Source organism: Sciurus vulgaris, assembly GCF_902686455.1.
Source record: "Sciurus vulgaris genome assembly, chromosome: 3".
Classification (NCBI taxonomy): domain Eukaryota; kingdom Metazoa; phylum Chordata; class Mammalia; order Rodentia; family Sciuridae; genus Sciurus; species Sciurus vulgaris.
In genome coordinates, this window is record NC_136463.1 from 143,644,468 (window position 1) to 143,659,242 (window position 14,775).

At 35.5% G+C, this 14,775-nt stretch overlaps 1 protein-coding gene across 3 annotated transcripts in view; it reads right to left on the reverse strand.

Annotated features, from left to right (window-relative positions):
- The window catches only part of HIBCH (3-hydroxyisobutyryl-CoA hydrolase), a 117,537-nt gene that overhangs the window by 64,473 nt on the left and 38,289 nt on the right, over nucleotides 1–14,775 (reverse strand). For all 3 annotated transcript variants that reach the window (XM_079135117.1, XM_079135116.1, XM_079135118.1), the window contains one exon: nucleotides 13,082–13,134. In XM_079135117.1, the coding sequence (XP_078991243.1) occupies nucleotides 13,082–13,134 (53 nt within the window). The remainder of the gene's footprint in view (nucleotides 1–13,081; nucleotides 13,135–14,775) is intronic.

Sequence of the window (14,775 nt, forward strand, 5' to 3'; positions counted from 1 at the left end):
TCCCTTCCCCACTAACTCTGTTCATGAAGATCAGCCTCCCTCTCTAATTCACAGGTTCTCTATGCTCCCCTCTTCTCTTTGTTGGCAGCAGTCAGCGAAGCTGGCACATCTTTAACATACTATTTCTTATCTGTTTAAAATTCGAGTTTCTTTGTCTCTATAGTTTCTTTTATAGTGCAATATTAAGTTTCAGTGAGTTCCTTTTATTGCCCACCTTGCTGAAAAACAGTCTTCCCACTTTGTAAGTCTGATGCTGAGGAACTGCTGGGAAGTACATTCTTCCTCTAATCCACCATTCTTTCCTCCTCCCCTTTGTTCTATATCGATCGAAACTTTAATTTTTAAACAAACTTCCCTTCCTATTAGCATGAGAAGATGTGACCTCATGGATTTAAGGGACAAAATAAATTAGAATTTTTTATTCTTCAGAAACAGAATGAACTATTATTTCCAGTACCTATTCATTTTTTTTAAAAAATCATTTCTATTTTGTTGTTGTTATTGTTGTTTCAGTATTAGGGATTGAACCCAGGGTCTCACATGTTAGGTAAGTACTCTACCATTAAGCTATAGCCCCAGTCCCAAAACTGTTCATCTTTCTTCAGAAACATTAGAAGAACAAAAGTTTTTACATAATTTTGAAAAACTATGTGGAGAACCACTCTTACTAAATACCAAAACAGAGTAAATGTTTGAATTTTTAAAATCTGAAACAAAATAGAATTTAGCTATCTCTTCTTCAAAATACTGTGCTATTCTTCATGGCGCACGATGAGACAGTAAAACTAATTTTCCATGTTGGAAAAAAATAACTTTCCACAGCAAAAAAAGGAATGAGGAAAAATCAAGCTCTCTGGCACTGTCTTTTGGCTTGTTCAAATTCCTAAGAAAATTATTTTAGTATTAGAAAAAATGTATTGATCAGAATCAAAACAAAACAGAGACAACTACTGTTCCTAACACTTTTTCTTAAGCCTTATTTGCTCCATTTATTAGCAATTATGTATTAGTTTTGCTCATTTAAATAAACAGAAGGTCACTGGCCTAAGACTGTCTCTGTACTCTTAGGTCCTTTGTAAGAAACCCCAACCTTATTACTTAAACTCAAACCTAATTTGGAAGTGTATGTTAGTAAAAAACAGATGGATTTCAGTCTATCACTTGCAGCCAACTGATAATACTATGCCCAAATAATGCAAACTTTGTTTTGCTTCTGTGTTCAGTTTATAAAAGCTCCCTGCTCATGTTGCCAGGCAGAGCTCTCACAACCCCTTCCTTGCTGAATGCTGTCCAATTCATTTTTTTTTTTTTTGCTCAAATAAACGGTTAATTCTGTCCAAAGTTTTTCATTTAACCAATTAAAAATGTGCCTGCATGCAACAACTACATATTACAAATTCTAATGAAAATTTTGAAAATAAAAACTAACAAACTGTTCTCAACATCTTACAGAAATGTTTTCTACAGCGACCTCGCCCCCAGCATCAACATCATCTAAGAACTTATTCAAAAATACAAATTCTCGGGCCAAACTACAGACTTACTAAACTGGAAATGGGTTGTGGAGGCAGGGGTTGTATTTTAATAAGCCCTCTGAGTGATTCTGATACCAGCTGGAATGTGAGAACCATTGTCTTTGGGGAATTTAGAAAGAAGTCCACAGGTGACACTGAACGACACACTAATTATAAAACTAGATCAACAGTCCTTAACTTGACCTTCACATTAGTATCAGCAGGGGCCTTTAGAAATGAATAGGACCAACTCCAATATCCAATTTATCCAATTTAATGGTTAGGGGAGATGAGGAAAGCTTGGGCACTGAGAATTTTTTAAAGACTCCCAAATGATACTAAAGTGCAGTCAAAGTTGAGAGCCATTTATCTAGAGGATTATATTTAAAAGCTAGAGTTCATGAAAAGTTTTAGATTAAGAATTCTGTAAATGAAACATGAAAAGTTAGCTTTCGAAACCAATATATATATAAAATTCCATTACAAAAAAAGCCAGTTCACCCCAAACTATTCACTTTACTCTTTCAAAAGGTTACATAAGACATTCATTATCAGAGTAGGATCTTTAATAAACTATTTATTTTTTATACGCATGCACATACTGGCCTGTTGTTATGCGTAAGTTTTAAAAACAAAAGGAGGCATTATAGTCTTTGCCTTTACAATCCACCTGATATGCCTAGGGAAGCAAGACATATCATGAAGTAACAATAAGGTACAAACACCAAATTCTGAGTTCAGATAAATATACTGACTCAATGAAGGAAGAAATCTTGTCCAATTGTAATAGCTTTTATGACTGTAAAAAAAGAAAGAAAGAAAAAAATAAAGACTAGAACTTCAGTCTTTAAGAATGTATGATGGTAGGCGGACTGATGGGAGAAAAGTGTATAAATTTTTTTGTTTGTTTTAGAGGAGCAGATAAAATGTGATATAAAATTTCTTCCCTAAGGGGTTCCTCATCTTAAGCATCAGTTGTTGCAAATGATACAACTATTTTTTAATTCTCCCAAGGATGGAACAGAGAACTATTCTAAAAAGCACAGGTCAGCAATGGGACAGAAGTTAATTCACTATATACAGGGGCTGCCTGAGGGCAATGATTCTCAATCACTGAATCACTTGGAGGGTCTGTTTAATCAGACTGTGGCATTTAAGATCTTGGTTTGATTCTGGGGTGGGACAGAAGAATACGTATTTCTAATAAGTTCCCAAGCACTACTACTGCTGCTACTGTAGAGAAAACACCTTGAAAGCCATTGCCTTAAGATACTAAGACTTAATTGTCTGGTAGAATTCTAGTTAAGAAATGCTGCTTGCTATAAAGTATACCTTCATTTTGACTGCCATTTAAAGTACATAGAGAGAACAGAGACCAGTAGGAAGAAGCAGAATCATCCTTACTATTCCTATTCAAGACATCTTCATCCTGGTCTGTTTCACTACAATCTTTTCCTTAGAAATAAATGAAATATCTTAGCTGTTACATCTATAGGAATGTATGCAAACATAACACCAACCAATATCATGGGGGCCAAAAGAACAACCGGTACATTCAGATAGCATATAGTGCAAAGATTCTTCCCAAGCTTCTGTAAAAAGGTAGACATTCTACCTATTGATAGCACCACAGAATACTTCACCAATCTTTTCATATCAAAACTAGTATTTTGGGGGCTAGGGATTGAAGCCAAGGCCTCAAGCATGCTAAACACACACTCTAAAACTGAGCTATATTCTATCCCCAATTCTTATCATCTTATCTTTTTTTTAAACATGTTTTAGAAGAATTTCTCAAGTTTGTTCTCTACACATACAACTTCACTATTTGTAATATTCAATTCTTACTCACCTATCACTTTCAAAATGGAATGTCAGTTCTGCTATTATATTTTAATTCCATGTGATCCTTCCTTATGTTACTTGTTCCCCTTTTCAACTGGAAGCCCTTTTATCTGAGTTTACCATCTCCTTATGGAGTTTCTTTCCAGTTTCATTGGGGCCACATTTTCTTACATGCTACTGGGTATGCCCATTGCTTTGTTTTCAGTTTTTCTTGGCTCTCCATATTCACAGGGTGGCTTTTCCTCAATACATCACATTATTTGCCTTCCCCTTGTATGTTAGTAAGCTTTTTCGCTGTCATGACTAAAGGACCCAACCAGCACAATTGTACAGGAGAAAAGGTTTATTTGAGGGCTCAGTTTCAGAGGTCTTAGTCCATAGAAGGCCAGCTCTATTCCTCGGGCTCAAGGTGACGCAAAACATCATGGTGGAAGAGCGTGGTGGAGGGAAGCAGCTCACATGACAATCAGAAAGCAGAGAGACTCCACTAGCCAGATTCAAATATATATCCCATAGCCACACCTTCAATTAACCACTTCCTCCAGCCACCCAGTTACTCTCATCAGGGATTAATTCATTGATTGGATTAAGACTCCCACAACCCCAATCATTTCTCCTCTGAACCTTCTTGCAGTGTCTCAACGTGAGCTTTTGGGGGACACCTCACATCTAAATCATACACCTAACTTAGCAGTTTTTTATTTTTTTAAGAGCTTCTATTGTTCCCCGGGTTAACACTTCTATGACAAAGAAAGTAAACTATATCATGTTCCATGTCAGCCAACCAGAAGACAACATGAGGCTACCCATGATTTTGCTTTTTAACCACATAGCTGCTAGTGGAACCAGCCCCTCAAAAAATGATGGGCAAGATCTAATCAATTCCTGATACCCACGAGGTTTCATTTAAGGTGGTTCTACAAGAATATGAAGGGGGGGGGGGAACTTGTATTCCAAATTGGGATTGAACCAGACAAGCACTCTACCACTAGCTATATCCCCAGACCTTTTTCATTTTTAAAAATTTTGAGATAGGATCTCACAAAGTTGCCAGGCTGGCCTCAAGCTTGCAATCCTTTTGCCTCAGTCTCCAAAGTCATTGGAATTACAGGCATAACACCACAATCCACAGCCAGCAGGTAGAATTTTTGAAATTCTGCTTTTTGGCCTCCTATCTAAGTTTTACCTGTTGCTGGGGTTCAGAACACATAACCCGAGGGATCCAAGATGGCGGACTAGAGGGATTCTACATTCCTTGTCACTCCATGACTAGGGATTCAAGCAAAGGAAATACTGTTTCTCTGTGAGGCAGAAGCCGCTGCCCACTAATCCCTGCTGTTTACCCCATGTACATCTGCTATCTGCCCGCATATCACCCACATTTTGAGGGAAGATTGCTCACTGACCACTGCCTATCATCTACCATTTGCCCATTTGCCCACCTCTTGCTTGCCCATTGCCCACGGCTGGACATCCACCTGCCAATCATTGTCCATTAGCCTGCAGACTGCCAGTGGATTGCCTGTTGCCCACTATTACCTGGAAGCTCATTGTCACAGTAAACTGTAGGATTGGTTACATGCAGCTACTACCATCTTAGGATACCACCCAGGGCCTGCAGATTTGCCGCAGCCTCTACCACCATCTTGGGGTGTGGCCACCTCAGTCTGAGGACACTGGTCAGGGCCTTGGGATATACTGGGGTACCTGCATGTCTGGTTGCACCAGGTCTTTCTGCTTGGAGTGGTAGTGGTTGCCATCTGGCTGCCTCTTTGCAGGGTTGTTCCTTTGTAAAAGTGCATCCCTGGTGGTCTCTTTGCAAGCTGAAAGGACACAGATCTTAGAACTGCAGCAAGGCAGAGCCTGGGGAAGCTGAAGCCCAGGTCTATCAGACTGCAGCTAGGTTTGCATGGGCCAGACTGGCTCTGGCAAGTCTGTGGAAAGCTGGAGACTAGGGGCAATTCCCTGCAGGGAGCACAGGTTGAAGACACTGGAGAAAACTGGGCTCTCTCCAGCTCAGTGAGTCCTGAAGTGCACAGGGATGGAAGGAGCTGGCTACAATGGGTAGGAAGACTGGAAGAAGGTGTGAGGGCATCTTGCTATCAGCTTACCCACCCAACCCACTGGACTGGTGCTAACATCAAACTTTAGACAACCTCACCTATAGGCAGAGAAGGGAAGCTGAGAAAATTTTTGAAAGCCAGTGGAAGCAATCATTCAATTTTCCATTGAGAATTTCCTTTTTTTTTTTTTTCTTTTTTTGCCCTATCATACCTCTGCTATCTTTGAATCCAAATGTTTTTCATGCATCACTTTATTGAGGAATGGGATGTCTGAAAACTATATTACAGTTTTTTTGTGTACTCTTATATTTTTACTTTTTTTTAATCTGTATATATTTTTTCTTTCAGCTATCTGCCCCTGGGACTCTTTCTCACTTCTCTCATACTAACAGTCAACCTCCCTTACTCTTTTTTTTTTTTTATTTAGCTTTTAATTTTTTACAGACTGCATTTTGATTCATTGTACACAAATGGAATACATAACTTCATTTCTATGGTTGTACACAATGTGGATTCATACCATTCATGTAATCATACATGTACATAGGGTAATGATACCTGTCTCATTCCACCATTTTTCATACCTCACTCCCTCTCATTTCCTTCTACATATTCTGAAGCTCCCCCATTATTCTCTCATTCCCCACCCCCTACCTCATTATATATCATCCTCCACTTATCAGGGAGTACATTTGGTCTTTGGTTTTGTGGGCTTGGCTTATTTCACTTAGCATGATATTCTCCAATTCCATCCATTTATTTGCAAATGCCATAATATTATTCTTATTTATGGCTGAATGGTATTCCATTGTGTATATATACCAGAATTTCTTTATCCATTCATCTTTTGAAAGGCATCTAGGTTGGTTCCACAATCTAGCTATTGTATTGGCTCCTACTATAAACTTTTACCTCTATCTTCTCTCCTTCTTCCTTATAAACATCACATCTAACACTACTTCTGTTCCCTCATTGTCCATCATTTGAAATGGTAAACCCTTTTAGCAAACTTACTGTTTATATCATAGACAATAACTGAACACTTCATTTCTGCTTATTATGACAAAACTGTAGACACCTTAATGGAAGTCATTTTGGTTAAAGGTTGCATACTGTTTGCATTTGGTGCTGTTATTAGTCTCCCCCTTAAAGGTGAGGTACTGGAAGTCTTCAGGGACACTGTAAGACTACAGGGTAGAATCTGTACTCTGCCTCAGATCCATTCTGCTAGGTGAGAAGACACATAAACAACATAAAAAAACAAGGGAACAAAGCACCTGAAACAAACCAAGATGTTCCAACAATAGAATCCATAAACAACACAGTAGAAGAAATGCCAGAGAGGGAGTTTAGAAAATACAGGAAGTGAAAGATCACTTCAATAAAGATGCAGAGAGTCTAAAAAGGAATCAAGCAGAAATCCTTGAAATGAAGAAAACAATAAACCAAATTAAAAATTAAATGAGAAATATCACCAACAGATCATTTAGAAGATAGAACCTCAGACAATGAAAGCAAAATATATAAAATATATATAAAATATATAAAGTCAACCACACAATAAAGTAAGAAACCATGGGAAATATATCCAAGAAATATGGGATAACATGAAAAGACCAAATTTATGATTTATCAGAATAGACAAAGGCATGGAGATACAAACCAAAGGAATGCACAATCTTTTCAATGACATAATATCAGAAAACTTCCCAAATCTAAAGAATGAAATGGAAAATCAACTACAAGAGGCTTAACTGACCCCAAATGTACAAAATTACAGCAGACACACACCAAAGCACATTATAATGAGTATAACATACAGAATAAGGATTGAATTTTAAAGACTGTGAGAGAAAAAAATCAAATTACATATAGGGGGAAACCAACTCGAATCTCAGCTGATTTCTCAACCCAGACCCCCAACTCAAAGCGGTCCTGGAATAATATATATCAAGCAGTGAAAGAAAATGGATACCAATCAAGAATTTTATATTCAGAAAAATTAAGCTTCAGATCTGAAGATGAAATAAAAATCTTCCATGACAAACAAAAGTTAAAAGAATTCACAACTAAAAAGTCTGCATTACAGAACATTCTCAGCAAAATATTCCATGAGGAGGAAATGAAAAAAAAAAAAAAAAATGAAAATCAGCAAAGGTAGGAACTACACTAAAGGCAAGGTCAATCAAAGGAGAAACTAAGTCAAGTTAAAAACCAAAAATAAACCAAAATGACCAGGAATACAAATCATATCTCAACCCTGAGTGTTAATGGCCTAAACTCATCAATCAAAAGACATACAATGACAAACTGGATTGGGGAAAAAAAATACGCTGTCTTCAAGAGACTCACCTCATAGGAAAAAAAATCCACAGACTGAAGGTGAAAGGTTGGGAAAAAACATATCACTCACATGGACTGTGAAAATAAGCAGGGGTTTCCAACTTCATAGCAGACAAAGTGGACTTTAAACCAAAGTAAGTCAGAAGGGATAAAGAAGGACATTTCATACTGCTTAAAGGAATCATTCACCAACAAGACATAACAATTGTAAATATATATGCCCCAAACAATGGAGCACAGACCCTTCTCAATTTCAAGAATCAAACAGACCATAATACAACAATACTGGATGACTTTAACATACCTCTCTCACCCACTGGATAGATCTTCTGAACAAAAACTAAACAAAGAAACTGTAGAATTAAATAATACAATCAATGATTTAGACTTAACGGACATATTTAGAGTATTTAGTCATCATCAAGCAAATACACTTTTTTCTCAGAAGCACATGGATCCTTCTCTAAAATAGATCGTATGTTCTGTCACAAAGCAACTCTCAACAAATACAAAAAAACAGAAATATTACCATGCATTCCATCAGATCATAATGGAATGAAACTAGAAATCAATAGAAAATAGAAAATAGAAGCTACTTCAAAACCTGGAGACTAAATAACATGCTATTCAATGATGACTGGATAGCAGAAGAAATCAGGAAGGAAATAAAAAAAATATAGAGGTAAATGAGAAAACCAATACAAAATATCAGAATCTCTGAGATACTATGAAGGCAGTGCTAAGAGGAAAGTTCATTGAGCTCATGCACTAAAAGAATAAAAAGTCAACAAATAAATGACCTAACATTACATCTCAAAGTCCGAAAAATAAAAGAACAACTCAACACCAAAAGCAGCAGAAGATTGGAAATAATTGAAATCAATGAAATTGAAATAAAAGAAAAACATTGAAAAAATTGACAAAACAGAAAGCTGGTTCTTTGAAAAACATAAATAAAATTGATAAACCCTTAGTAACACTAACAAAGAAAAAGAGAAAACTCAAATTACCAAAATTCGTGATAAAAAAGGAACTATCATGATGGACATTACTGAAATACAGAAGATAATTAGAAAGTATTTTATACTCAAATAAAATGGAAAATCTCAAGGATTCAACAAATTTCTAGAGATATACAATCTACCCAAACTGAAGCAGGAGGACATACACAAGTTAAACAGATCAATTCCAAGCAATGAAATAGAAGAAATCATCAAAAGCCTACCAACCAAGAAGCCCATGAGCAGACGGATTCTCAGCAGAGTTCTACAAGACCTTCAAAGAAAAATTAACACCAATACTCCTTAAATTATTCCATGAAATAGAAAAGGTGGGAACCCTTCCAAACTCATTCTATGAGGCTAGTATCACCTTGATCACCTTTTGATCAAAATCAGACAAAGACACATAAAGGAAAGAAAATTTCAGACCAATATCTCTCATGAACATAGACACAAAAATTCTCAATAAAATTCTGGCAAATCACATACAAAAACATATTTAAAAGACAGTGTACCATAATCAAGTGAGGTTCATTCCAGGGATGCAAGGTTGGTTCAACATATGGAAATCAATAAACATATAATACATCATATCAATAGACTTAAAAGACAAGAATCATGAGATCATCTCAACAGATGCAGAAAAAGCATTTGAAAAATACTGCATGCCTTCATGTTCAAAACACTAGAAGAACTAGGGATAATAGGAATATACCTCAACATTGTAAAAGTTATCTAAGTCCAAGGTCAATATCATTCTAAATGGAGAAAAATTGAAAGCATTCCCTCTAAAAACAGGAACAAGGCAGGGATGCCCTCTTTCAGCACTTCTATTCAACAATGTCCCTGAAACTCTAGCCAGAGCAATTAGACAGACCAAAGAAATTAAAGGAATATGCATAGGAAAAGAAGAACTCAAGTTATCACTATTTGCTGATGACATGATTCTATATTTAGAAGATCCAAAAAATTCTACCAAAAAACTTCTAGAACTCATAAATGAATTCAGCAAAGTAGCAGGATATAAAATCAATACCCCTAAATCAAATGCATTTCTATACATCAGTGGTGAATCCCCTGAAAGAGAAATTAGGAAAATTACCCCATTGACAATAGCCTCAAAAATATATATAAAATACTTGGGAATTAATCTAACAAAAGAGGTGAAAGACCTCTACATTGAAAACTACAGAACATCAAAGAAAGAAATTAAAGAAGACCTTAGATGGAAAATCTCCCATGCTCTTATATAGGTAGAATTAATATTGTTAAAATGGCCATTCTACCAAAATGTTAGACAGATTCGATGCAATTCCATTAAAATCCCAATGACATTCTTCACAGAACTAGAAAAATCAATCATGAAATTCATTTGGAAGAAAAAAAGACCCAGAATAAACAAGGCAATCCTTAGCAAGAAGAGCGAAGCAGGAGGCATCACAGTACCAGACCTTGAACTATACTACAGAGCAATAGTAACAAAAATGGCATGGAATTGACACCAAAATATACATGTAGACCAATGGTACAAAATAGAACACACAGACACAGACCCACATAAATACAGTTATCTCATACCAGACAAAGATACCAAAAACATACATTGAAGAAAAAATAGCCTATTTAACAAATGGTACTGGGAAATCTGGAAATCCATATGTAACAAAATGAAATTAAACATCTATCTCTCATCCTGCACAAAACTCATCTCAAAGTACATCAAAGTCTTAGGCACTAGAACAGAGACCCTGCACCTAATAGAAGAAAATGTACGCCCAAATCTTCACTATGTTGGCTTAGGACCTGACTTCCTTAACAAGACTCTTAAAGTGCAAGAAGTAAAATTAAGAATCAATAAGCAGGATGGATTCAAACTAAAAAGTTTCTTCTTAGCAAAGGAAATGTTAACATGAAGAGAGAGCCTACAGAATGAGAGAAGATCTTTACCATATGCACTTCAGATAGAACACTAATCCCCAGGATCTATAAAGAACTCAAAAAACTTAACAGCAAAAAACAACTAACACAGTTAATAAATGGGCTAAGGAACTGAATAAATACTTCACAAATGGAGAAATACAACTGATAAACAAACATATGAAAAAATATTCATCACCTCTTGCAATTAGAGAAATGTAAATGAAAAATCTAAGATTTCATCTCACTTCAGTCAGAATGACAATTATCAAGAATACAAGCAATAATAAATGTTGGTGACGATGTGGGGAAAGGTACACTCATACATTGCTGGTGGGACTGCAGATTGGTGCAACCACTTTGGAAAGCAGTATGGAGATTCCTCAGAAAACTTGGAATGGAACCACCATTTGACCCAGCTATCCCACTCCTCGGTTTATAACCAAAGGACTTAAAATCAGCATACTACAGAAACAGTCACATCAATGTTTACAGCAGCTCAATTCACAATAGCTAAACTATGGAACCAACCTACATCCCCTTCAACTGATGAATGGAAAAAGAAAATGTGGTACATATACTCAACGGAATATTACTTAGCCTTAAAGAAGAATGAAATTATGGCATTTGCAGGAAGATGGATGGAGCTAGAGAATATCATGCCAAGTGAAATAAGTCAAACCCAAAAAACCAAAGGCCAAATGTTTTCTCTGATAAGTGGATGCTGATCCATAGTTGGGGATAGGTAGGGAAGAAAGAAGGTATTTTTGGATTATGCAGAGGGGAGTGAGGGTAGAGGTGGGGCAGTAGGGATGGGAAAAACGATAGAATGAGGCAGACATTATTACTCCATGTACACGTATGATTACACTACTAGTGTGACTATGCACCATGTACAGCTAGAGGAATGAGAAGTTATGCTCCATTTGTGTACGACATGTTAAAATGCATTCTATTGTCATGTATAACCAATTAGAACAATTAAAAAATTAACAAAAACCACATATCCCAATGGTCCATATTTTAAAGGTTACTCTCTGATTTTCCCCACCTTTCTGTAAGAGAGCTAACAATAAAGGAATTCTCTGAGCAACCTCTCCTAAAAGTACATCATTAGACTGTCAAGTGAAGAGTATTCTGCATTAAGGCCAGAGGAAAGAATGCTATCAGGGAGGCCAAGAACCACCTAAGCAAACAGGCCTTGCTAAGTCCCCCAATCTAGCACCACTGCCTCACATTCCTTTTCTGTAATCATATTCTCTCCAAACCATCCATTCTGCATTAAACCTAAGTATAAAATACAGTCTTCCCTGGATCTTCGGGATTTCAAGATTTCTGCATCATGTAAAACTTTGATTAAATAAATGTTAACCTTCTCTCTTGTTAATCTTTTTTTTAGAATATCAGACATGACCCTTGCAATTGGGAAAAGAAATTACTTTTTCTCCCCATACTATCTTTCTAGGCTGAGTTAAATTCATCATCTTCTCCATGAAGCCCCTTTTTCACCGTGAAGATCCATTATGAACTCTCACTTCTTATAAAGTCTTGTTTTTGTTATAGGCATGGTTGTATAATTTACTATTTGTTCTGCAATTTTTTCATATTTACTCCAATTCCATATCATGTTATTCAAGATCAGTTATATTTCAGAGTTCTTTATAATAGCGCAGAGGCAAAATAAATATGTCAACTGATAGAAATGCAGTTTTAGAGAACTTTTTAACATTACAAGCATCCACTAAGGTGAAATTATATACAATAGATACAACTTAGTCAATCACATTCCCATCACTGATAATCTAAGGGGAAAATTCTACATTCCTGTTTCTCTTCTGAAGTTGCTGAAAGCAAGCAATTCATTAAGTAGAAAAAAAGGTTCTACATATGAACCAAAAATATGCAGTTTTTGTTGCTTAAGAAATCTTGTTGCTGGGTGTGGTAGTGCATGCATGTAATCCCAGCAACTCAGGAGGCAGGAGGATTGCAAGTTCAAGGCCAGCCTCAGCAACTGAATGAGGCCTTAAGCAACTTATCAAGACCTTGTAACAAAATAAAAAATAAAAAAAGAGCCAGTGATGTCACTCAGTGGTTAAGTGCCCCTGGGTTCAATTCCTGATACAAAAAAAAAAAAAAGAAGAGAAATCTTGCTAATTCAAAAAATTAAAATAGTATATAATGTAATTAAGAACATAAAATACTCTTGTGGGTTGAGACAGTCTAAAAGTGTTATAAGCAGATACTATAAACCAAACCTGCCAGGATCCAAAATCCAATCCACACATGATTTTATTTCAGAGAGTTCTGGATTTTCATCATCTTACTTCCATTTAAAAATTATTAACTTTTTTTTAAATACAACTCACTCAGATTAATGGAGAGTAAAAAGACTACTTACCCCACCCATTGTAATTCCATCCATAAGTGCGATGTATGGTTTCTGGAAAGAAGCTAAAAGAAACAGAGCTATAATTTTAGTTGCAATGTTTAAAATATATTCACTTTTCCAAAAATCATGTTAGATAGACTCTATTCTTCCTGGGATATTTTTGTAAGAAATATCAAATAGGACTATTATAAGTCTAATAAAATGTATTATTTTTTAAATGTTAATTCATATACAATCCTGATTAGTTATTCGTTATCACTAAACAACTCAACCTTCAATTTGAAACAAATTCTCATGTAACTCAGTTATTAAGAAATATAATTAATATCTTATAAGTTACTGACGTCTATGTACACAGTTGTATTTTAAAGAACATATTTGTTTTCCATATAACTAAAGTATCTGGATACACACAAAGAAGTACAGCATACAAGAAAAAGCAGGGACTGAGAGTTAGAGGACTCAGATTTTAGCCTCAGCTTTATCATTAACTGGCAATTCAAATTAGGTATTAAATGATAAATACATAGATATGAATTATACATAATATATATACATGCCAGATAAGGGTATCTTATATATATATATATAAGATGATGAGACTTAACATGGCCTCAGATGTCCTTTCCCAGTAGAAAATTCTGTTAATCATATGAACTTCTCTTGTCATCCTTCCATTCCCTCTTTTGTTTTTTCCTCTGAGAGGGAAAGTTGGCCAGAACATAACAAAAATATAAATCATTGAGATTCTATTATAACTTTTTACTAAGATTACCTCCTTATCAAATGCCAACATAAAACTTCAGTGTTTTGATCCACCTAGCAATTCTGGAAAATGAAAAATCCAAGAGTAGACATGACAAAAGATGGGTAGAGAAAAATCCATATTTTGGAGAGAATTTGGAAACAAAGTGAAGACATATAAGTTCTATGATCCACATTCCACATATTTATGTCTAGAGAAACTTTAACACATGGACATTACAAGGTTACAATCATCTATGCTAGTAAAAACTAGAAATGACCTAAGATATCCATAAATGTAGAATAAATAATATGGGGTATAGTCATAATATTGGATACTATAGTACAGTTATACTCTGTTATTAGAAACAATTTAGGGAACAGCATATAGATGCTCCTTGACTTATGAATTTTCATCCAATAAGACCACTACTAAATTGGAACTATTGGAAGTAAAAACACATTTAAAATATCTAACTTACCACACATCACAGAGGTCGTTCACCCCTGTGAACTGCAGCTTGCTGCTGCTGCCCAGTATCATGGGAGAGTACTGAACTGCATATCACTAACTCAAGAAAAGATCAAAATTCTAAATTTGAAATACAGTTTCTATAGAACATGTATATCAAATATACCACTGTATATTTGAATGATTAAAATAAACCATTCTAAGTCAACATCTATACGTAGTAAAAATTTATGTAAATTTCAAATTAAAAGTTATGGTTGTATCACTATGCCCAGCCAATGGTTGCTTCCGGTTAGAGAAAGGAATGACACAAAAGAAAACCACAAAATGGGCCAAATTGTGGCTTTAAAAATTAAAGTATTTTTTTCTTTTAAATAAATTTTTCAAAATCAAGCAAAAATAACATATTGATATCTGTCATTGTTGGACTGGTGGGTACATAAGTATTTGCTACGTTATTCCCTATAATTTAACTTTTGAAAACACA